Raw genomic sequence first — 25,257 nt, forward strand, 5'->3', positions numbered from 1 at the left:
ATTTATGGAGTTTGGAGAACTATTTAGGCTCTTCACCAACATCCAAAAATCTCTTGAGTTTCTCTTCCTGCTAAGATACAGCGATTTTGCCCAATAGGTCAGTCTTGCTGTGCATCTTTCCTCACAGACCATCTTCCTCTAACCGTTTTTATACATTTCAACTTGGTTTGAATCAGTGAGTTGCTAGGCTGCTGATGTGCCATTCTCAACAATCTATTAAGATTCCTCTTTACCCTTAGACATGAGGTAGATGTTATAATCTTTCTTAGACCTTGAAAGCCAGTGGTAGTGTGAAGTTTGGTTGAGCATTTCTCAGGTGGGTATTTAATTATTAAATCCTGTGGGGCAAAGTTCCCAATTGCAGATCGAAGTTAAATCTTTGTTATTAGCGAGGTCTAGGAGGCCTACTGCTACGTTCCCCATGGCATCTATAGTTTCTTCAATACACCTTATCTTTTTATAGTTTACAATTTCCATTTCTCCCGTCAGGATGTGTACCTGCTGATGAAAGGGTTATTTAACGCTTAGCTCTATAACTTGTGAGCCATGATCACTTTGGCCCTTTTTTCTAAATTAAATGATTTTATTAAGTGAAGTGGAGGGAGGGAAGGTGGCTACTGTAAAATCAATTACAGTGTGTGCATCAGAAAAGTAGGTACAGGCTAGTGGAGTAATTTCTTGGTACCTGCCATTTAGTACTCTCATTCCAAGAGACTCTATGGACCCAATTACAGGTCTGGCGGTACACGGCCTGCCAGGCTCTGGGGGCACAGTGGTGGTGTTCTCCTAATAGCCCGGATACAAGTTGGGCGGTCGGACCGCCACAGAACCACAGCAGCTGCCAGGGAACCTCTGTTCCATGGCAGTGTTGCGGCAGTCAGGAGGCCACAATATGTTTTGTGGGACCGCCGCGGTCTCACCAATCATATTACAAGTTTCCTCTCGGCCGGCAGTCATGGAGGATCTTACTCCATGTACACCATGGTGGATAGTATGTATGTATGTATGTATGTATGTATCCAGTATATGTAAAGCGCAAATTAATTGCCCATAGGGGTCTTAAGGCACTGGGACCATGGCGGAAATTAAGTGACTACTGCCCAGAGTCACAGTGTGCTGAGCTGTTGCCAGCGCCGGGGATCGAACCCTGAGCCCCACGCTGCAGAATCAGCTACTCTGGCTGCTCCAACACAACTCCCTGCACGGCCCCCTGTGTCTCCTCCACATATGGATATACACAGGGGTCACAACATGTGTGCATGCACTCCAGTTCCTGCACAGCATGGAATTTTCAGTCCATGCCGTGCAGGAATAGTTTTTGACATTTCCGTTACGGTGCCCATTTTCAGGGCACCACCATGAGAACGTCAAAAACAAAGTCCACCAGACACAAGAATAACTTGCAATCTGGCTGACGGCCTCACCATGAGTCTGGCGGTGCGTCAGCAGGGCAGACTTTGCGCCGCACCACCAAACTCTTAATCTGGCCCTATGTGTCTTTTAGCGAAGACACTGTATTTGGGTCATGTTTACTTTTACTTCGGCTTGATTTGGAATAAACCAAAGATGATCCTGCTGTATAGTGTGGTTGTCATTGGAAAAGGGCAACAACAAGATCCTATTGAAGTCCCCTGTTACTATGAATTGTAGTGATATTTGGTCATGTAAATATAGGATATATAAATTAATTAGCAAGAGATCTGTCAGGTTTTACATGCCACTTCCCCAGTATACCCATTAAAATACTTTCATCACCCAAATGCACCAATTTGCTCCCTCTGGCTGCCACAAAGGTTTCCAGACCACCCTTCGGACAGCTGAATCTCCTGGTTTTGTACGCTGGGCTGAAATAGTCAACAAACTCATTGCAATAGTATGATTTGAAAGTTCTTCAGGTAATCTATCAAATCCTTATGAGCATTTTGGTTTTGAAAGCGATTTATGGTCTAAGAACAACCTTTCATTACATCACATAATTCGTCTGACAGGAGACTTTGGAAATTAGAGTGACAGAACTGCTTCCTGACATGCAGAGCTGCTGAGAGCCAGCCTCGTTTTAATTGTGTGCCTTTGAGAGTTTCATGTGTAGAGTGCATATAGCATTTGTAGGAGGGGGAGTCTTTGCTTTAACTGCCAATGGGGTTTCTGAGAAAAAAATGGATTTGGTTTGTATCTTAAGAGACACATGATTCAGTGAGCTCTTTTTGATGGAAGAATGGGAACGGATATGCTGTGCCATGTGTGCAAACCTTATGTCCACACAAGTGAAAATGATTTCATTCCAAGAGGACTTTATTTGCCGTCAAGCTTGAAACCCATGTCACGAGGATCACTTCACACAGATTCCTCTCAGTTGGTACTAAGAATTCAATTGATTCAATACCTGCAGAGGTCATGCTCTTGAGGGTAGGGATGGTGTGTAACAGTTTTAGAATATTGTTTCAAATTAAGATGATGTATCTACTCCTGTACTGGTACACTGCAGTTATGACCTTGTGCTTGCTATGCTTAAAAGATTTGAGTGTAGATGTTTGTATAGTGCACTCCTGTCCTAAGTTGGCAGGTTCCTTGGCACATTGTTTGTGTACAGAGCATTTGTCTCTATTCGTGACATGGGTACATGCAGCTACTTGTGGGTGCATTAAGGCTGCATCAAATTGTTTCGTCTGCGTGAGGTTTATCTCTTTTCATAAAGAAATAGACTGGGTGGGAATCTTTTCTATGCTGGTTGTAGGTGTAACTCTCAGGTTTCCTTATTCACTGGTCGTGTGTACACAGTAAAGTGAGGATGCCCCGCTTGAGGTGGGTTCCACTGGGACTGGTGTGGTTGTCGTTATTGTCGCAGTAGTCTAGAAGCACAAAGCTCATCATGGCCGTTCTTAGTTGGTGGAGCGATTTGTCTGGTTAATTCCGATAACGAACGAAACTCCTCCATGCTAACTAGTTACGCGAACCCCAGCCTGAATAAAAGTTACATCGAGCCAGTAAGCTTTATCTCATTTTAAACGTTGGGAATTGCATCTCTATTCTCACGGGGTCCAGTGGGCACTCTAGTGATACTTTGCACTGACATTGCATTTACATTGGTCTCTTCACTGTCTTTGTTTCCCTTCATTGTCAGAGAATTTCACGATGGAACACACACCTTTTTCTTTATGGGGAGAAAGCAACCAAGGATGATAAGTGGGTGCGCTAGTGAGTACCAACCAGCAAGCCCCCTTTGGTGTTACGACCATTAGGTGCTTTCTCTCCTTTCTCACACTTTTTTCTTATATGGGTGGGAGTCTTCCTAAGTTGTATTGACATTTTTTGTTATAAATAGAACACACTGACACTTGGATTGGCGATAGTGAGTCGCTCCTGTGAGGGAGTATTTGAAAGATGTTAGAAACCCCTACAGTGTCTTGAATTTATTGGAAGGTGTTCATGTTAAGTCAGGCCCTTCGTTGTTTATAGAAGCACAAAGCGACAACTGTGGTTATCTAGTCGTGCCAGACCAGGACAAAGTCGTCACAAGTTCAGGCAGACTGCGATGGAGCACGGGCGAGACACTGGGACCAAGTTAGGCCCACTGAAAAAGAATACCTTCAATCCTGATTCAGGAGCATTGTGTGATCCCGCATCGAAGATGTGTCACGCAGCAGTGATTCTGAGGAGCTGTGAGGCAAGGTTCTGCATCGCCATTGAGGATGCCATTGACAAGTGGTTTGTGATGTGATGGCCTGCTTCAGATATGCGTAGTACAGCAAAGGTTCTGTGGAGACTGCGGGCTGTGAAACCGAAGTCCTTCATCTGAGATGCATCACACAGCAGCAGTTCCGAAGCAGAGCTGGGAGGAGACATGCTGTGCTGCATCGGTTCTGGCCACAGGACCACAGATGGGCTGACAGAGCACCTTTAGGTCCACTGCCGGGGATTCAGGACTGGGGTGGCACCACTTGGGGGGCAAGACTAACAGAAAACTGAGTCCAGGAGCTTGGTTCAAGATGGTTGGAGCCGGTTCTGTTCCTAAGGCGTCTGATCAGAAGGACAGCCAAGTGGCCCTTGAAGTCCCTCTGGTTGTCCTGTGTTAAAGATGCAGGCCCAGTCCTTCACTCAGGCAGTGGGGCAACAGATTAGCAGTCCTTATGACAGGGCAACACAGCAATCCTTCCGAGTCTTTCATGGGTCCAAATTAGTACTGAAGAGTTGGATCTGAGGGTCCAATATTTATACCTGGTGCCCACTTTAAAGTAGTAGAAGGTTCTGGTGGTTTCAACCGCCATAGGTGTTTGGAGTTTCCTGCCTCACTTGCCCCATATTGTCTGGGGTCACAATAGACTAGTGTCAAAACCTTTGTGAGTGTGCTAAGACAGCGCCTTTGTGATGTACAAGTGTGGAAGATGACAGCTTCCTACCCTCATCAAGTTAGAGATGCCCCATCCTGCCAACACCTATTGCCCTTTGTTTTACTGTCTGGGAATAATAAACAAAGACCAATGCCAGCTACATCTAGTCATTTGACCTATGATACAGTCAGCAGACACCAAATGGTTAAGACAAGCAAATGCAAACTTTCTAAAAGTAGTATTTTCAGAATTGTGACTTAAAATGACTATCATTTAAGAGAGCTTTAAGATACATTTCTTTAGACACCAAACTCACCATACCTATGTGCTTTCAATTCCAAATTATCACTTATTAAATGTAATAAGAAGTTCACCCAATGTTATCTTAAAGGAGAGGTAGACCTTGCAATAGTGAAAAACAAATTTAAGAGGTTTTCTCTACGAGGACATGAAAAAGTTAAAAGATGTCCAACTTTGTTAACACATTACATCCTGCTCTCTGGGCTGTTTAGGGCCTACCCCAGGGGTGACTTATATGCTTTAAAAGGAAAGTTTAGGCCTGACAGAAGCTTTATTTATCCAGGTTGAAATGGCATTTTAAACGGGACCCACAGACTGCAATGGCTGGCCTGAGACATGTTTAAAAGGCTACGTAAGTGGGTGGCACAACCAGTGCTGCAGGCCCACTAGTAGCAATAATTTACAGGCCATTGGCACATGTAGCACTACTTCACCATGGACTTGCAAGTAAATTAAATGTGGCAACTGGTTTTAAGCCAATGTTACCATGTTTAAATTATTATTATTATTATTATTATTATGCGTTCTTATATAGCGCTCGATTACCCATAGGCATCTCGGCGCTTGCCTTGGGAACCCGTCCTGGCTTTTCCCTGTGAGATACCCGTACTGGGCATCCCCAAGGTGAAAGCCAGGCATCCCGCCGCGGGGGGGGGGGGGCGTAGTGGAGATTAAGCAAGCTGATGCCCAGAGCTGCAGAGTGTGAACCCGTGATTCGAGTAGGTACCGAAACGAGAATTATCGAGTCCGTGGATATTTTGGGCTCAAGACCCTGCCGCGTCGGGAATTGAACCCTGGTCCCGGGTCTGACCTCTGCTTCAGAGTCTACCTCCTCTAACCAGTGAGCCACACTTCTCCTAAAGCATAGAGCATAAGCACTGGTTAGTAAATGTAATGTGCACAGAGTCCTAGGGCCAACAAAAACAAGATCACCAAAAATGGAGGAGGAAGCAACATGTTTTGGGGGAAGACCGCCCTAAGGCTGTCAGGACTAACAGCCCGCCTTGCAGAGGTATTAGATTTTGGTGTAAATCCCTGTCTATGAATGATTGTAGATAGGAATTTACATCAAAACCCATGTGTGGTGGAATGGGGACACCCATGTACCATTCATGGAACATCCACTTAATTCTTATTAATTCAAAGCAGTGCAACTTTGCGTTACTTTGGGAAACTATCCAATGCAAAGCATGATGTGCCTTGGATAGTAAATCCCAGCATAACACTTTGCTGCAGGTTTGCATTACAACAGCACCACAAAACCTGGTGCAAAGCATTAATACATCTGGACCACAGATAGACTTCTTAAACAAATCTTATAGAAAATCAGTGCACTGCAGGAACAGAGTGGCAATGTAATTTAATTTTTCAGTGATGCTCAATGCATTATGACAAAGTGAAACAAAGACAGTAAAATGACTTCGGTGGAGGATCTGTACTCTGCAAGAACACACAAAGAAAACCAAGGAAAACATTCCAAATCAATTTTGTTCAATTCCTCATGCTACTTGAAATAAGACGTCTTGGGAAAAGTTTTGAAAGACTCAACTTTGGTAGGTACTCATATGAAGAGACTAGTACCCAAACTATTAAAACTCATGAATCAAGACACAGAAGCAATTCCACAGCCTCAGAGGGAAACTATAATCCTAGCTAAAAAATATACATTGGACATCTGGAAAAGACCCGAGAACTGACCGTACAAGTGGGGAATATCTGGATGACATGGGTCAGTCTAATCCTGACAGACGAGAAAATCAGTGGAGTAGGAAATAATGTGTAAGGAAGACAGTATTCCTGTCAGTCATAGTGATTGTCCCAATCCTCCCCCAAAGAGAAGACATTTACCCTGAATATTCTCTAGAACAAACAATAACCAAAAAATAACAACAATAATTTTTAATCTAGATGCACACCTATACATGTGTGGTTTCCACAAATGTTGACGATGCCTTCCAGGACTCCCTACTTAATTTGTCATCCAGCTGTAATACATGTTTGGTGTCTCAGAATCTCTACCTGATGTTTCAAATTTAGACTCTAATTTCTTCTGCTTTGTGACGCCATATTTGTGGTGTGGGGTATACTACCAACAATAATTTCAGAAAGCATGACATTAATATTGATCATGAGAGTGAGTTTGATTATATCTTACTAGTTTCACAAAGTGCATCACATCTAGGATTTCATAAGAGTGTGATTGCTACCTAATCCTGTGGTACAAATTTTATAGATATTAAAAGCCATTAAAATGGTTGATGGTTGATCCAAGAGTCAAATCTCTGAGGTTTTATTACACACAGATGTATTCTGTGGTCAATTAGTTGACTTAGCTATCTTACAGGCCAAAGGCAGCATCGTGGTTTGGCACATTCTTTTTTATAGTTTTCAAACATTCAAAATTGTGTGTTGTTTTTGGAGACCAAAAACACATTCTCTCTGGTATATAAATGTTTTCTGCCAATGAGTGGAGGATATTGCTTGCTCTTTTGTTTTTACCTCTCGGGTACCACCATGGTATGCATGGCAGTTGTGGAAAGGAAAAGAAATGACTGACATGGTGTTGAAAGCCCTACATAATTAGATCAGGCCTTTTAATGTCACATCAGCTGGCAGTTGCATGGCACTGAGGGTGTTTCAACAGGCTGAGCCAGAAATGGTTTATCCATTGGCAACAATTTGCTTCCAATGGCATTTTGCACTGATATCCCATTGCCACCAGCCGTACATTCGCTCTCCGTGTCCAATTGAGGAACAGCAAACATTAATATGTTCTTTTTTACATTTTAACATCTATGTGGCAGCTGTCAGTAGGTAGTTGTGGTTAGGACCTAGTTTCCAAAGGAAGAGCATTTTTGTATTGCCAATACCTTTGGGGTTGTTTGACTAATCATTGTGAAAGTTTCAAAACTAATACAGTGCTCACTTCATATGCGGTGTTGAAAGTTTTTTGGTGATCCGTCAAGCAGGGGCCTAGAAAAAGTGGGCGGGGACCCAAAGCACTTTTGCCCATGTTTATTCACATAGGAACTTTAGTCACTGCTACAGCCCTTACTGCTGAATGGAATTACACCAAATTTGGCAGAAAGGTAGATGTTGATACAGGGAAGTGCCTTTTTGTGATTTGGTGTAAACCGTTGTGTAGTTGCGGAGTTATTAAAAGAAATTCCAATTTGTATATTTAGATACGCGGATCCTCGGAGGATCCAACAGTCCCCGTGCTCAAATCTGATTGAATGCCAACATTTAAAACCAGAAAGTATTGGCAGCTATCTTGCAACTCACTTTCAGCTAAGTCTCAGCAAAAAACGTTTTAAAAAAAAGAGAAGGGGGCAGGGCAGGAGTACCCTGACACCCTAGGCCTCTTGGGGGATCCAAGAGGGACCCAGGCAGGGCTAAAAAACATTTTGTTTCAAAAACACATTCAGCGGGTGCCATGCTGGAGCTGTGGCTCCTACCGGAAAAGAAAAAAGCAGTGCTGGCTCCCGTGCTTTTTTTACCAACGCGCAAGACGTACAACGTAGGGGTTTACTATAAACAAGGATGGAGAGGAAGAAGAGCGGCCATGGCGAGGAGGAAGCAGCCACAGCAGGTAAGTACTTTAAAAAAATATATAATTAATTTGGGCGAGGGGAGGGAGCGGAGCGGAGTTCCACAGAGTTTTTTTTTTACAACTCTGTGGAACCCTCCACGTAGAGGTACCACCCCAGCTCCGCCCTGGCTCACTAATTACTTCATGCAGATCTAAAAGAGTGTTAATTTGATAATCATTTTGGAACTATGTGACAAATCTGAATACATCTGCATCATCATCTACATCTAGCAGAACTTTATAAAAAGATTTGATTTCTATAGTTATGCCTAAATCTATGACTATTTGTCTAGCACTAGCAAGGTGTAAGATTTGATGCACATGATACTGACACCCCAGATACCATTCTGAAGGATAATTTCAAGATATGACCGTTATATTCTGGAATCTATGCTTGACTGCTTGCCCTCCATCCAGTGTAAAAGCATCAGTGATATTAACATGTATCTGAAAGAAACCCGAATGACCACTCTTTTTAAGTATCTCCTACGTGGATAATTCTATCTCTAATACTATTTGTCTCGCTCTTTCATCCAACTCACTTGCATGGAAAGACTTCATTTTACTTTCCAAATTTTTGATCTCTCTCTTCAAATCCTTCTATATACCCCATTACAGTCAGTATTCAAGCAACATGCTTTTCCTACAAAAAAATCCCACCACAAAAAGAAACATCCCTCGACACAATCTCTTATCTTACACAAAAAGCACAATAATTTGTTTTACTCTTGAAGACATCTTTTGACACCTTCAATTATACTCTCAAAATGATATTTAAGTCCAAAATAATATCCATGCCCTTCCATCCACATCTCTACATCCAAGCACTTGAATCACAAGTATGTACATTAGAAAGGTTCTGCTTACAACTCTTCAGCCACATCTTTTCTGTTTCCTGTTGTTCATCACTTTCACCTCAGAGCTTTTATTAATTGGTGTACACTACTGTATAGATTTTGGACCGTTCCTCTTTGTCCTGTGTACTACTTGTTGAAAATGGCAATGTATATGCACATAAGCGGCGTTCATTTGTGTTCACTGTACCCCTTGTTGTAAGCAGAATGGATATCACTAAACACTGACTGTGTTATCCCGCCAGCATAGACCCATGCACACACGTACACGACAGCCATTTTAGACACCATGGCCTCTCTGCCCATTTGTTCCCGGCACCCCTCCCCGCGCGCACTGCTCATGCATCGGCCACAAGACCCTCTCCCTCTGCGTGACCCTGCTCTAGAAGTAACCCTCCTGCTTGACCCACACCCCCCATTTCCTCCCGAGAACACCCTTCCCCTCAGCTGACGACCCCCCCCCCCGGCTGCACTTGGCCTCTCGACCCAGTCCCAAGTCCTAAGACCAAGCCTCGTGAATGTACACCCCCCCTTTTCCTGCCCAGCATAACAAAACCGTGATACACCAGCCGAAGTGCCCGATCTTATCGCCTGCCCAACCTTTGATTTGATCATCCCCTCCTGCCCTCGTGTCCTGTAGGAATGTCCGGCTGAGAGATCATAACCTCTTGTTACATTCAGGAGGGGAGGATGACATCTGATCGACTGGTATGGGAATAGGCCTGAAGCTGGGATTCCAAGCATGTTTTTTCCTACTTCAAAGTGTCTTTATTGTAATAAGGAATGTTTGTGCATCATAAACGTGTGTATAAAAGACGAAGCCTCAGAGAAACGAGGTGTGGTGGGAGGAGAGAGCACCTCCTGAAGACACTATGCGAGTGTCCGAAATGACAGGCTCTGCCCATGAGAAATAAAACTCCGTTCTTGTTTTCCTGCTTCCAGCGCCCGTCTCTTTATTTGGTAATTGTTCAAGATGGGAACTAAGAGGCGTCCTGCGCCAGCAGCCTGGGCATCAGGTGCGAGATGGGCTGACTTTTCCACATACTGCTTGGTAACATTTTCTCTTTCAGTTTCTCATCACAATGCAGATACGACACACATTTTATTTTCCATTCTTGCTAATCCTTTCTCTCGATCTCACCTATTCTCCAGTTGAATATTGAGAGTTTCTGATTATCCCACAGATATCAGAAACTGGATGGCCCTAGTTTTGCTAATGCTTAATTCCTCCTAAACTGGAATTTATATATTTTATATGCCTCATATGTTTCAAATACCCTCACTTACCTACCACATAATTTCGGCCACGATACCTTGTCAACAATCCCTCCGAAAGAAACATAGGAGTACAGTTTAACTCCAGCATGCACTAGGAACCATGTATCTAACCGGCTGACACTAGGTTCGAACTACTTAACATTAAACACCATCTGCCCCTTTACCAAATCCAAGCCATTGATCAAAAGTCTACTAATAATACTTGAGTAATAAAATAGCTAATTACAGTTCATGCCTTCGTCCAAGGACAATATTATGAATTCATCCACCAGAATAATGTTGAGCTCCTTCTGATTATCTATTGTCCTTACTTGTAGGGACTCCATCTCTAAACTACTATGATGAGCAGACTTAAATATTCCACATAAAACCAGATCTTTGGACCTGCTTAACCCCTGCTCTGGAGCATTTTTATCCAGATTAGATTTACCCACTTCCTTTGAGATTTGAAAAACCCTGAACGCTCAAACCATTGAGCTTGAATGCTCTATCCTTTGTCCACCACTAGCCCTCTAAAATACTCAATTCCTCCTTCAAATGGCAAAACTTGACTCCTCTACCCCTGCCAACCACACTGTACTGCAAATTTGCTATTTTTGTAAATGTTTCATTCCTTTACGTTTACTTTTATTCTATAGGTCATGTAACATGTCCCCAATCTGTGTTCGGATTATTCAACCACACATATTAACGGTTAATGCCACAGTAAACCATCCAGCCAATTTCTGATCACTTATCCTGACTTGTTCCTAGGTACACCATTTCCAGTCTCAATAGGTAAGAAAGTACAAATACATAACTTTGGAACTCTAGAAATAAATTCCCGCCTTACTGGAGAAAGAAAAACAGTGCTTGATTCACAAGGCGGAATGGGGACAGGGTGGTTATTCTGTTGTGTTCACAGTTCAAAGGGTAGCTGCAGGTGTCTGTAAAGTAATGAACCAATAGTGAGTCAACAGATGTGTTGCTATGATAAACATCGAGATTGACTTCATACAACAGTTCGTAGCACATGTCTTTTTCAGAGGATTTCAAGGCTTCACTAGATATTGGAAACAAGTGTCTTCTCTTTCTAATTTCTCATGATCACAGGAAGAAGCTAAGCCTGGCAATCTAGGATCAGAAGTTTTGATTGGTATGCCACATCATGGCCGGATGACAGCTCCAAGACCATTTATAAAGGTTGTGCTGCCATTATGTTTTGAAGTAAACGCTTCAGAACAAAGAATTCAGTGGCCATCCTCACCAGAAACACTTGATTGGTCCCTCTCCATCTCAGGCACAGATGGAGTTGAATACTCAAAGTGTTCTTTCTTCCAAGGACACCTTTTGGATCATAAGGCAAAATAAATTCTAGTTGTTCCTGCATATGTGATTAGATTTGCTATCTATTCACAGTTTCTTTTGATGTTTGTTTGCCACAGCGGCCTATCATTGGTTCAGAGCTAAGCATCTGTGTGAGTGAGAATACCTTTATCAAAAATATGCACTTAATTGGTCTTTTACCAACCTAGAGCCAAATGGTATGTGGTACTGTCTTCTGAAGTATTTTTGGTGTAATTTGTGCAGGATGATATTATAGCATTGTTTTATTTTCAAAATAGATACAATTTGAATTTGCTTGTTTGAGGCACTTTAAGCCTGATAAAAGATGGCTAGGAAATGTTGACAGCTACTGTCTTCCACAATACCAAAGCCTCTTCACTCTGACATGTCATGGGTAAAGAAAGCTTAAAGGAGACAGAGCAAGGAAGTTATTAGTTAAAAAACACAAGTTTTTACCAATCACCAAACATGGGGCAAATTTAGTTTGATGCTGGTGATTTCATCTGGATAGTCTTATGTACAACTGCCATGGCCTTAAGGAGGACCATTGGACAAATCAACTGCCATTGAAGTGATGATACCACAGGGGTAATATGCACTCTTGTTGCAGCCCCGACACTACATGGGAGGACATCATTTGTATAAGCTGAAGCCCATGAAGCAGTTTTCAGGACTCGAAAGGATAAATCTGTATAATCCAGCCTTGATTGGTTGAGTTTTTATCAGAGTGACATGTAGGTTTGCCTCAATGAATAGTAGGACCTTCTGTAAGATTGTTACCTTGGGAAAACATGTTTGAGAAACTCTGGCAGCTTGCGCTTTTAAAGACAAGATGTAGTTCAAGAAGACCCTGATAATATGGACTACTCCCATTTGACTTTGGCTGTCAGGGCAAGTAAAATCGTAGCCTTGGATAGGTTCAAACGTAAAAAATTGGTGGGAAGCCACCATCACACACTGGATATGGTTTGGACAAGGAACTGAGACATTGGCATGGATACGATTGTCCAGGTGTAATATACTATACAGACATCACAACAAATAATGGAGTATTTGAGTTCTAAGTCCCTTACTAGAAACCCTTGTATGATATTTCACATCATTAAATGATGGTTCCTAGACACTCCTTGCAAGTTAGCATATCAATCTAACACTGAGTAATATAAGATATGTGTTTATTTTCTTCTGCTGACTATATTTACAGTACAAATTAAGGGCCTGGTTATGAGTTTGGAGAGCAACAAACCGCCAGGACTCATGGTGGTGCGGCGGTGACAGTCAGGCCCCTCAGACTGTCCAATTACAAAATGGGCAGTTGGAACGCCATTGCAAAGCCAACTCAACTAACGGACCCCCATTCCTTGGCGGTGGCACAGTGGTCAGGGCTTGAGTAATATGCTGGTGGTGCTGCTGCAGCACCGCCAAGCATATTACGAGTTTCGGGACCGCCAGCAGTGTCATGGAGGTCTTTCCTGCATGAAAAGGCTGGTCGTCCTCAAACAAAGGGGGGCCTACAGGGTCTCCTGTTGCCCATTTGCATGGGAATGCATGCAGGGGGTCACAACATGTGCCCCATGCCCCACTGTGTGCATGCACCCCAGATCCTGCAGGGCATGGACTCTATAGTCCATGCCATGCAGGAATTGTTTTTGGCATTCCCATTCCGGTGCCCATTTTCAGAGGCACCGTCATGGGAAAGCCTAAAACTACTATGGACACATTTCTTTGTTTTTCTTCATCTTCGAAACATTTCAGCGAGTTTTCACGCCAGTGGAGTGCACAAGATCCAACCTTACACTGTTTAAGGCTCACTTGGTACATTTCTTCTTGCACCTCAAGGACTAGGAGGTGATCTCCTTGAGCACCCAAACCAAGAGTAATTTTTTTTACTACATTTTATGGACGCAGATTAACAGAGAGTGCAGCGGTTTCCTACTTCATATAAAGCCTACAAACAGCCACCAGATACAAGGAAACTTGTCATCTGGCAGGCGGCTCAACCACGTGTTTGGTGGTGCGGGAGCATACTGGCGGCATGGCAGTCCACTCCTTCACTACTAAAGCCGTAATTAGGCTATAAGCATTCATATTGTGATACTGTTTTAATAAGCTGTGGAAGAAGGCAGCGCTCAAGACTTTACCCATGTGATTCAGGGATGGTTATAATATTAGAAAAATTCAAGACAATACAGTAAATAAAAAGAAGAGAAACTGAACAAATGTGCATTTACTACACTATGTGTTTCAAAAAGGATAAATAGCCTTAAAATAAAATGCTGGGAGATGAAAGATTTATGTTGATTGACCAGACGCGGATAAATACAAAATATTCAAAATGTTTTAACTCAGGCTAGTCCAACCTTAGGGCATGAGAGCGAGAGTAAATTCAGAATTTACAGACAACCAAATGCTATGCAGATTATCCCCTTTTGATTCCCCTTTTGATTATTTTAAGGCATACGTTTGATGGAGGTATCCAGAAAACTTGATATGGTCCTATCACAAGAGTCCCAACAATGGACACTCTTGTTCTATGCTTGGATACCACTTTGGTTAATAAAAGGTTGAAGCAGTAAGAAACCATTAGATGAGCCACAATCGCAGTACACTGAATTTCTTGTGTCAAAGGTTTAAACCTGCTGAAAGCATTACTACAAACTCTCGTCGAAGTCCCATGGTCTGTGGGACTTATGTGACGGTGCTGGTGACTTCCTTCTCAGAATTTGCTTTGGTGGACTTTGAGCCAGATTTAGATTTGGCATATCTGGAGCATGCTCAGAAAAGTAGCAGATGTCTAGACTGCACTATTTACATGTTTAAGTGTCTGTACACCTTTAAACAGGGTGAATGTCCAGCATCTACACATTTTTAAATCCGGTCCAAAATCCCAGTAATTAGAGTTCAAGCTAGATATCTATTAAAAATACAAGCTGCATAGAGTAATATACATACTATTCCTTATCTTTCATGAAAGGGTTTTCCTCTAGATTTAGTTGGAAGAACTTACCATGAAGAACTAAGGGCCTCATTTAAAGTTTGGCCGATGGGACACCGCATCAAAATTTGACCATAGGCTATAGAGTGCAATAGGCTATAATGCACTTACAATATAGCAGACGGAACATTGGCCACATTTATGACAGAGTATATTGTCTGCCAAACTCTAAATCGGTCCCTGAATGTCTCCGTTTATGCCCTTTTGCTCTATAATAGCTCAGTGTATTCCTGCTTAATTTTCTAAAGAGATCCTGTGCAATACAAATCTCAGATGAGACATTCTAATGATGGACTTTCTCAGGTGATGGGTGTGGGCTTTCCTATTAGATATTTACAGAATTTAGAATTTGGCTTACTTGACTCTTCATGTCTTGCGTTTCTGTCTAAGGATTTTAGGGTTGGCACGTTTTTTCTTTCACTACCTAGCTTCACGTTCTGGACAACTGCGTGAACCCAGTTGAGGGTGGTGACAAGCCAGACATGGTCAACATTCCAGTCAGATCTCTTGAAGCATTCTCACTCAATGAGAAGCATTCTCACTCAATGAAAGGCATTTGACACTTTTGTGGAGAAGTGTGGCTCAATGGTTAGACTGGCAGACCCTGATGCAGAGGTCTGGCCAGGGACCAGGGTTCAATTCCTGCCTCTGCGGGTCTTGGGCTCAATTTCCTCGGACCTGATAATTCTCGCCTCGGTGCCTATTCTAATCATGGGTCCCACTCTGCAACTCTGGGCAATAGCTTGCTTAATCTCCACAACGGCCCCAAAAGCGCAGGGATGCCTGGCTTCACATTGGGGGTGCCGAGGAGTGGGCATTTCACAGGGAAAAGCCAGGAAGGGTTCCACAGCGGTATGCGTACAGCGCCAAGACACCTCAGGGTATAAGTGCGCTATACAAGTACGAATTAATTTCATTTGTTGCTGGTACATTCACATAAAACCAGAGTTGCATTGATTCTGCCAGTGATGTTTAAGGCAGTGGGTTTTAACCTGAATCTGTGTGGGGGGGTGCAAGGCCTACTCAGGGGACTGCTTCGAAAATTAAATAATCTTAACAGACTAATAAAGTCTATAAAAATAGAGAAACAAAATATAGTTTGGAACATTTTAAAACGTTCTGTAATTGTGAAGGAATTTGAAAATTAAGTTAGAATACTCAGATTGATTTGTGTAAGCAGTGCAAATGCGTCAAACAGATTATAGTATGGACAATGAGTGACCCAAATTGATTTTAGTAAAGCTCCAATCCTCTCATTAAAATTACAATTTTTCTTTTTTTATGTTTGTGAATTTAATAAAATATTTCGGGCCAGATGTAGGTAATCCCAGATTTCCGATTCTTAAATACCAAATCATACTGATTCGGTATTTAAGAACTGGCAATCGGGATGTAGGTAATTTTACCGATTTAATTACCGAATCGGTATGATTCAGTAATTACCGAATCGGTATGATTCAGTAATTACCGAATCGGTATTTACCGATTCGGTAATTGACATTCATTCCTATGGGCCTACAGGCCCATAGGAATGAATGTCAATTACCGAATCGGTAAATACCGATTAGGTAATTGGGGGAAACTTTGAAGGGTGGCAGGGTGTCACTTTGACACCCTGTTGCACCCCTCAATTGTGCATGGGTGCACATGTTGCAGACATACATGCCCTTAGGGCATGTATGTCTGCAACATGGCACTGTTTAAAAAGCAATAGAAATGCTTTTTAAAGGGTTTTCATAATTTACCACCAACTTCTAGTAAATTAGGAATTCTTAAACCCCTGTAGCACTGATTACAGTGCCACCCACATGTCAAAATACAGATTCGGTAATTATACCGATTCGGTATTTTACCGATTCGGTAAAATTACCGAATCTGTATTTTAACATGCCCCTACATCCCAAACTCCAAATACCGGTCGGTAACAGCCGAAATCGGTCGTTACCGACCGGTATTTGCCTTCCTACATCTGGCCCTTCATTATTTGTTTGCTTGTTTGACGAGTGCTTATTTCTGCATTTGTTGTAGTTCAAAACATCAAAAATGGTTCGGCTGGGGTCCCTAGCTTCAAGTACAGACTCAGTGGGGGTCTCCAGAAACCAATTATAGTCAGGTGGCTCCCCGAGTTCCAGGAATGATTAAGTGGGGGTCCTGAGAAGTCAAAAGGTTATAAACCACTGTTTTAAAGAATATTACAAAACATTCTGGTGCAAGACTATAAAGCAATTGCAAGCAAGCTCTAGTGAACTTGATGATAGCATTGCTGCATGCAGTCTATGCCTTTACTCGCAGCACCCAGGCATCTAGTAACAAATAGGGAACATTTTTCCCCATATGACATGATAGTTACAGACATGTCATGTCAGAAGGGTTGAATCCAGTACACCCTATAATGATTACCTGGTCACTGCTCTTGTTGAGGCAGTAGCTCTCACTGTCATGTCAGCACAGAGACACATATGGCTGATACATCCCCCACTCCCCACTTGCAGTAATGGTAGCAGGACTGTTTTGGTATCCACAGCCCCTGGAACATGCCTTAATCTACCTTCTACGTCTACTCTTTTTCCTTCTGTTGGTAGGATTCTTGCCTTATTTAGTCACCAGCTGACCACAACCACTTTCTGACGATGAGGAAACACATCAACATTATGTATTCTTCATCCAGTATGGAACTAAAAGTAGTTGGCGTGCTAGCCCATCAGTCCCCACAATCTACTGGGCCCCAACAAGTTTAAGGACAATGGCTTTGTATGGGGGAAGAATCAAAGACTGTTGGAGCAATGAGGTAAAGGAATCTAGATTGGTTTCCTAATCCACACCCAGCTCAAAATCTCCAGCTACTTATCATCCTCATCCCGGAGTCTGTCATGTTTTCCGCTTCTCCTAATGCCTAGGAAATATCAAAAAGTTATCCGAAAATATACATCTTCTTCTATCTCAATCTTCCAGCTGCATTGCGAGATTGGGGGCGGCTGATCGGTCTACAACTCTTTACAAGAATTGCCGAGGCCATTTGGGAGTTGATGCACACCAATGATCCTGCAAACCTCTCTATGCAGGATTAATGTGTCCTAAAAGTATACAGGTGCTTACAAAACCCAACCGTCATGTACACCCCGGTATGATGCTGGTTCTCAATATCTGGGCACTGCATTTCATCCACTTTGATTCTTAGTTTATGCAAGAAATACCTCTTACCACATATTTTAGCATGCATGCTTATTACTCAATAAACGATGCTGTCCTGACTGCAAATTTTAAGGAATGTCAATCTAACCAATTGGAACATCAAGAGAAAAACGTTTATTTATACTGGACTAAAGCTTTAACATTATATGAATTGCATTAAAATAGCAAATTTATTTTGCGTTGTTAATTTTGATAAAAATTGCTTTTATATTAATTTAGTAATGTTACCTACTCAAAATAAATAGCCATTGTATCAAAATTGGAAGGGTGAAATGTGGAATTAAACAATGATTCTAAGAGATGGTCCTTTTTGCCTAGATTCTACAGCTGGCACATCAAATAACTGTGCTGTATTGTTGACTATTGAAGCCAGCAAACCAACAAAAATGGGCAGAGGAAACAACTTGTGTTGTAATCTCTGTGCGTCCAGAGGTTTAAAGTTATATCTACTTCAAAATCATTCATGCTTCATAGATAACCGTTGATAAATGCATAGAAACGTAGCTTCCTTGCTAATTACTGCTACAGTTGTTGCTTGTGTAGGGAAATAGGTAGTTGAGAATGACCGCCATTTTGTTTAAAGGTATCAAGGTTATTCGAGAAGTGGCGTAGCAAAGAAGGGCGGGAGGGGCGGTCAACCGCGGGCGTCGAGTTTTGGGAGCGGTGCCCACAACTCCTACCTGTGGCCGTCGCAGACGGCAAAGGCAGGAATCGCCAGTACACCCCCCCCTTAAATGCGGTTGCCATGGACAGAAAACACAGGGACCGCCACAGGCGGCTAAAGGTCTAGCTACGCCACTGAGATGGTAACTGCAGAGCATTTTCCAAATTTAATGCAAAAAGATAGTTTCTATTTTCATCCTGTAAGCATGTGGCAATAATTCCAATAATCCATTATATTCTTGGTTTCGTTCAGGTTACCATCCTAGGTTTAAATGCAGGTTTAAATCAAGTTTATCTGTCATACTGCATAATTCCACCTACAACTATTTGGAGAAGATAAAATGGTCCATGCCAGACCTGGTAGGAATCTGTAATACTGTCTTATTCTACCACAAAGCTGTATAACATTCTGTTCATAGAATGGTAGGTGGAGTGTGATATTTTAATTATGCTATTTGCATTCTGTGCTGGTCCCAATGAGTGCCTCTTAATGGTCAGATTGCTTTCAATACTGGTTGTTGAGTCTGTACAGTCATTCATTTGAATGACTCTACCCCACCCCAGTATTTTACATTGATTTTCTTTTAGCGGTGACCTCCAATGAATTCCCTACTATCAGATATTCATTCTGAACTGGATTATACATGCTTCTTGATGAGAGCACATTATTTCACATAGAGGAGCAGTCAGGTCATGATATTGTTTTGCTATCTTGCTACTAGTCAAACAACGTCTCAGCCAGTAACTATTATTGTGTTATTAATGACCAGGGCCAATATTACAAATGTGCAATGGGCATTTGCACCCGCTTTGTGCACCCCGGGGACACTTTGGTATCACAGAAGGGGTTGAAAGCGTTTGCGCTGCCCCTTCTGTAATACAGATAGTTGTGGGGCCATCTAAAGTGGATGTTGCCTCATTTGCATGGGGGCACGGCCCCATGCAGTTGAGGGGATCTCTTTGCCTCTGCACCTGTGCCTTATTATGAAAGAGGGTGCAGTCCTCAGTAGGGACATTGACAGTGCGCCACAAAAAGGTGGCGCACTGTCAGTGTACCCCCTGATGGCTGCCCTCTGGAGGGGGTATTATGGTCCCCCAGATATACCTGTGCAGTAGATGCAGTCACTCACTGCACCCGCCTGTAAGAGTATCTCTCTCCCCTCTCTAAAGTGCACGCAGGTGCCACCTGTACAGTGAAACACGGAGCGACTTTGAAGCAGCTGCTCTGTATTTCACTTGAATGAGTTGCCCCAGGGCAGTGTGAGTTTGCAGCTGCACTGAGGGCAGCACATTCAACTTAATAGGGCACACTTTCTCTGTTTGGTCTCACGGCGCACCTGTTTGAAGGGGCACTGTGGCGCAAACAGGTAATGTGTGTCCTATGCGTAATAGGGCCCCAGGTCTTATAAGATGCAATTGAAAATGTCTACTTTGACAATTACTCCCAACCAATTTCGCTTCAATGTAATGACAATGATCAAAGAGCGGGTATGAAAGTGAAGTTGTGCACTGGTGTACAATATGTGTGTGAATTGAGTATTCATAATAGTGCTCTCTGATTGGAGGACTTCTATTGTTTCACGTTTGAGGCTGTGATAGCTCATGGCAGCCCTCGGCACATTTCAAATCAGTGGTTCAAATCTTGATCAATTAAGGGAAGAAAATAGGAAGGGAGAAAAGGATATCAGTTCAGAGCTTTTCAGTGAAAGAGACCTGTTTAGATTTTTTTTAATAAAGCTGGTCAGTCTACCCAAGTAGACGTACAGGCATAAGTTTCAAACTGTGGTCGATTAACAGAAAGGGATGTGTCCCCAATAGCAATGTCACGCACCTTGGAGATCTGGGCATCATTGAATATCGATCAGTAAAAGTTATTGTAGTGAATGTTAAAATACTGATGGGTAGCTGTGTACACAAGGCCTTATAATTTAAACAGGCTTTTTGAATAAGATAACTTGGGGCTTTGACAGCCAACAAAGACAATTTAGGTTTAAGATCTCTTTAATTATTAATAAAGCAACAAGGTATACCAATTAGTCCAGGTACATCTACCGGCCGGTGGGCAAGCATCGATTAAACTTATAAAATGAAAGGGCGAGGTATATAGAAACAGAAGGGAAATCAGTTGGGAGAAGGATGTGAGTGTTGACAACCTGAAAAGGGAGGATGAGACACCAGTGGTATGATAGGAATGGCGGGGGGATGGATGATGCTGGAATGACCAGTTTAGGTGACTCACGGTCAGGATGAGTCCGGCCGAGCACTCGTTAGTATGTCGGCCATGTCAGTTCTCTAAATTCATCCGACGGGTATTGGATTCATGGCGCCCAGGTCTTACCAAACAAGGGTAACGTATGGGTCGCCACCGCTGTAACAAAGACAATTTAGAGGAATGGCCTTGGGCTCCAGTCCACTGACTAGCCTAGAGCCTGCACACAACACAAAGCTCCTCAGAGTATCAAAATAATGCAGTTTCAAGCAGGAAAGCAGTGTTTAAATCTCCAGCCCATCTATTTGTAATGGGAAGGGGAGATCGATGGGAGGTTCATTTGCACTAACGACCAGAATGAGGGTGAGATAACTCAGTGAAAAAACTCCTCAATGGAAAACACACATTACGATCCCAGAACGTACTTCATAAGGGTGAGAGACTCGTGGCTGAGTCGGAGAATGATAAAAATAATTGATGTTGCCATTAATGATGTCATCAAATGAAGGAATTATACTTGTTGATTACCTGGCTGGTGTATTTCCACTTATGCATACCACTAAGGGGTTCAACAACACGATTTTGAAACTAAACGAGCTGGCAGTTTTTCTAAAAAAACACAGTGCTCGTTTTTTGTGCACAGGGCAGGTGACATGGCGATCTCTCCGATTCTGAAGCTCTATTTTGTGTCTTGTTTTTTCCTGCAAGCTTCTAGGGGCAGCATGGTCTTAGAGCGGGTTCTAGGAAAAGCAAATCCATGTAAGTATGTACAGATTGAGAATTTGTAACTTTTCAACTATGTTCTAATTTCTGAAGCATGTGAAAAACAAAAGGGTATAGAACAGTGGGGTACAACCTGTAATCTACCTATGCCCTGCTGGGTTACCACCACTGCTAGACAAGGCTTTCTTAACCAATGTTTTGTGGGAGTGACTTTTATCACCTCTGTTGAAGACTCATCCCGCACTCGCATTCAGATGAAAATGTGCAGTGAAAACACACAGACAAATGGTTGTGTCAATACCCCAAACCCAACCCCACCATCTTCTTGCATGATAGTGTCATATTATGTAGGAGATATGGATCTCATGTCTGAGCTGCAACTCAAACCATGATGGCAACGAGCTCGAGGATGAATGGGAAAATAAGGATCTTATAATTAAGGCTGGATGTAAACAGAAAAGGCAGGTGTGTGAGACCGGTTGAGTGATAATGAGGTAAAAGAGTGAAGAAGGGGTGCATTGTGGGAGTCAAAAGAGAGAGATGATGGCAGACGGATTGAAGCAGCGGAAGCTGGGTCTGTGGGTAGTAGTCAATAAAGTCGGTGTACTGTAGGAATGAGGGTGTGGGATTTCTGATAAAGCAGCCAGATTTTTATTGTTTACTCACATTTAGCTGTTTTCTCTACTTCATTGGCAAGTTTCACTTGTCAAGAGATGTATGGTAGTGCATTGGGAACACTGCAGAATCTTATTGTGAAATGCACCGTCCTATACGAACAGGCACAGAGGCCAGGCGGCAGAAGGCCAGTAGCAGGGTACCCTAATGCCAACAGCTGTGGGGCACTGTGTGAATGAGAATCTACAGGCCTGTGGCATGCAAGCAATGCCAGTAATACCTACAGAATTAGACTAGGGACTCAAAGGGTTGAAGACTGCTGAAGTGGTGGTGATGTGGAATACGAGGTTGGGGGACAACATGAGGCATAACTTGAGACTCATCATAACACAGGCAATGGTTTATGCATACCGGTATGAAATTCATGATGTTACATCTCGGTTTGGATTCAGGCTCTACAATATGTACGTGTGACTGACTGCCAGAGATAGCCTTACTCCATCTTTTTAGAGTGAACCATCTACCAAGTAGTGCCTCAGCATACCCTATTTAGCGATGAGAACAAGTGACCAAGTTCGGTAATTGACAAACAGGAACACAGGTTCACCTGGCACAAAGCCAATCTCTGAAAGATTTGGAGAGCGCTCGCTCAACCTGCATGTTCTAAAAACTGCGGAAAGACAATGGATTTCTGAAAACCCCTGGAATAAGGGGCAGCTAGATGGTATAGCTGTTATCTGTTCAGCTGTTTAAGAAGTTACATGATAGAGTAAATGCTGCTGTTCAGTTATTAAGTTACAGGATAAGGTAAGTGGTGCCTCTTCAGCAAATAAGAGAAATAATGGTGAAGTTGTGTGATCAATTGGGTAATGTGTTTTATAGCTGTGTGGTTTTACTATATACTGAGCCGTATTAGATGATTTTATGCACTTTTATTGCTCTTTAAACCGAAATAAAGTTATTGAATGCAATGCATAATAGTGATAAAACGGTATGAAAGTCAAATAAGGACCCCAACACTGGCAGCAGGACAAGTGCTCCGTAATCAATATGTGCACATTTGTAGAACACATGTCGAGGTAAAACACTGAAACAAGCTTTTTAGAGAACTCAAAAAGGTCTTTAAATACTCATACTAAATATTTTTTAAACAGTGAATTCAACAACATCAAGGTTGGCTGTTATATTGTGCTGCAGAAACAGTCTACGTAAAACTGCATGCAGACTGTCAGCTTTTAGATATAAAGGGGCATCTGTAAGCTTTTAAAAGCAAGCTGCCGCCAAGGATCTTGGCAAGCTGTATAATGCAATCCTTGTTGCAGTGGGTCGCATCAGAAAGAAGAGCATATCCGACTTAAATCCTTAGCACAACATTGTCAGCACACGCACAGCCTCATTCTTAATGCATTTAAAGTAACAGTTCACACATTAACTTGCAAAATATATAGAGTGAATTATCATTCATTTACCTTCTTGGGAGATGATGATGAATTTGGATGGCTTGATGGGTTTGCCATTTAGATTCCAGGTGACAGTGGCAGGTGGGTCTGCGGCAATCCGGCATTGTAAAACCAGTTTCTCGCCATCGACAATGTTGGCATCCTGGAGCTTCTCCAGGAAGGAAGGCTGAGTTCCCTTGCTCTGGGGTTTCTTCTCATTGACTGTACCATCCACCATCTCGCAACCGTGCTCACAGTTCAGGTCATTCTTCTCTTCTTTCTGCGGTGTCTTGGCATTCTCCACCACCGCGTTACTATTGCCATTTTCAGCCAGTGGTTTCTTCTTGGTGCTGAGCACAGATCTGAAATCTGGGGTGTTCGGTTTTGGTGCACCCTTTTCTGGGACAGAAGGCTTTGGGGTGCCCTTTTTGGCCAGTACGGCACGGAAGTCCACCTGCTGGGGGGTGTTCACTTTCCTCTCATCCTCCGACAAGGTCTTGGGCTTGACCTGCCTCTGCAGGTTAGCGCGGAAGTCCATCTGCTCGGCTGGGATTTCTTTCAACTCCTCCTCAGAAATTGCCTTGGTGATCACTTTCTTCCCTAGCACGTTGCGGAAGTCTAGCTGCTCCGCTTCTTGCTCCCGGAGCCGGTCCTCAGTGTGCTCGCGGACCTCAATGCGCCTTTTCAGTAGCCCTCTAATGTCCTCCTGCTCTTCCTCGGTTGGTCGGGTTTCTCCAAAGCTCCTGGGGACACTGCTCCTCCTGCCAAACTTCACTGCTCCATGATCGGCAACATCTTCATTCTCATCAGAGCTGGCCTCCTCCCTCCCCCTGTGACCAGCAGAGAAAGGAGAGAAGCAAGAAAAGGGGCTGGTTTAAACGTCAGGAAACAATCCCAGGCAAGAAATGTGTTTATGGCAGGGAAGGCTGATTAGAGGAGGAGAACAGTCCTTTAGGTTATTGCATCAGTGATGACTTCAGTGGCCATATAAGGGAACAAACAAAAAAGGTCTCCTCTCATCTGCCTCCATGCAACAGTTCAGCTGCAAGAGCAAAACACTTATAGTTGGGTCACATTTGGGATTAGGCTGGTTTACAGCCAGCCCTGGTCCGCAAAGGCAGCGCATTAGCAGAGCAAAAATAGAAGCCACACATGCAGTGCCTGGGAACTTCAGCAACTTACTCTCGCTGGGGTCTGCCTCGGGAAATTGAACTTTCTCTGAACATCAGGGACACCTGGCAGCTGCACTCTCCAACAGGGTTCCTGCAAGTTCGACAGAATCAAAAGACATTTTTTTTAACCGCCTCAAGGAATACAATTAAGAGTGCAATAATTCAATTACTCAGTTCTATTTTAGACTTTGAAAAAACAATCTCAAATAGCTTTCCAGCCCTTGTTTCTAACGGAGACATCGATTTTAAAGGCTAATGCCTCTCAGAGCAGTTCGCTGCCCCGCAGCGGTCCCTAAAAATCACTCTTCAACCTGAATAAAGGGCTTTAGATGTCGTGTCCTGATGAAAAAAGCGAACTTCAGTCAGACGCACGCACACAAACACCCTTTCCACTCCCAGCATGTTTAAAAACATCATTCTCTTCCAAGCAAGGTGAAGGGTTGCATGAAAGTTTTCATTCCGAACTTTGAAATCTTTCCAAACATGCTCCATTATTTTTGTGAAGCAGCTTTTAAGCATCACGAGCACGAAAATCTGAGGAACGTCGCGCGCTGCAATACGCGCCACCGAG

General features: G+C 42.9%; 1 protein-coding gene across 2 annotated transcripts in view; it reads right to left on the reverse strand.

The window, feature by feature from the left end:
• The window catches only part of MYLK (myosin light chain kinase), a 1,918,108-nt gene that overhangs the window by 575,352 nt on the left and 1,317,499 nt on the right, over window positions 1–25,257 (reverse strand). For both annotated transcript variants that reach the window (XM_078682035.1, XM_078682036.1), the window contains 2 exons: window positions 24,697–24,777; window positions 23,545–24,344 (listed from right to left, as the gene is read on the reverse strand). In XM_078682035.1, the coding sequence (XP_078538161.1) occupies window positions 23,545–24,344; window positions 24,697–24,777 (881 nt within the window). The remainder of the gene's footprint in view (window positions 1–23,544; window positions 24,345–24,696; window positions 24,778–25,257) is intronic.

The sequence above is a fragment of the Lissotriton helveticus genome, chromosome 3_1 (assembly GCF_964261635.1).
Source record: "Lissotriton helveticus chromosome 3_1, aLisHel1.1, whole genome shotgun sequence".
Classification (NCBI taxonomy): Eukaryota; Metazoa; Chordata; class Amphibia; order Caudata; family Salamandridae; genus Lissotriton; species Lissotriton helveticus.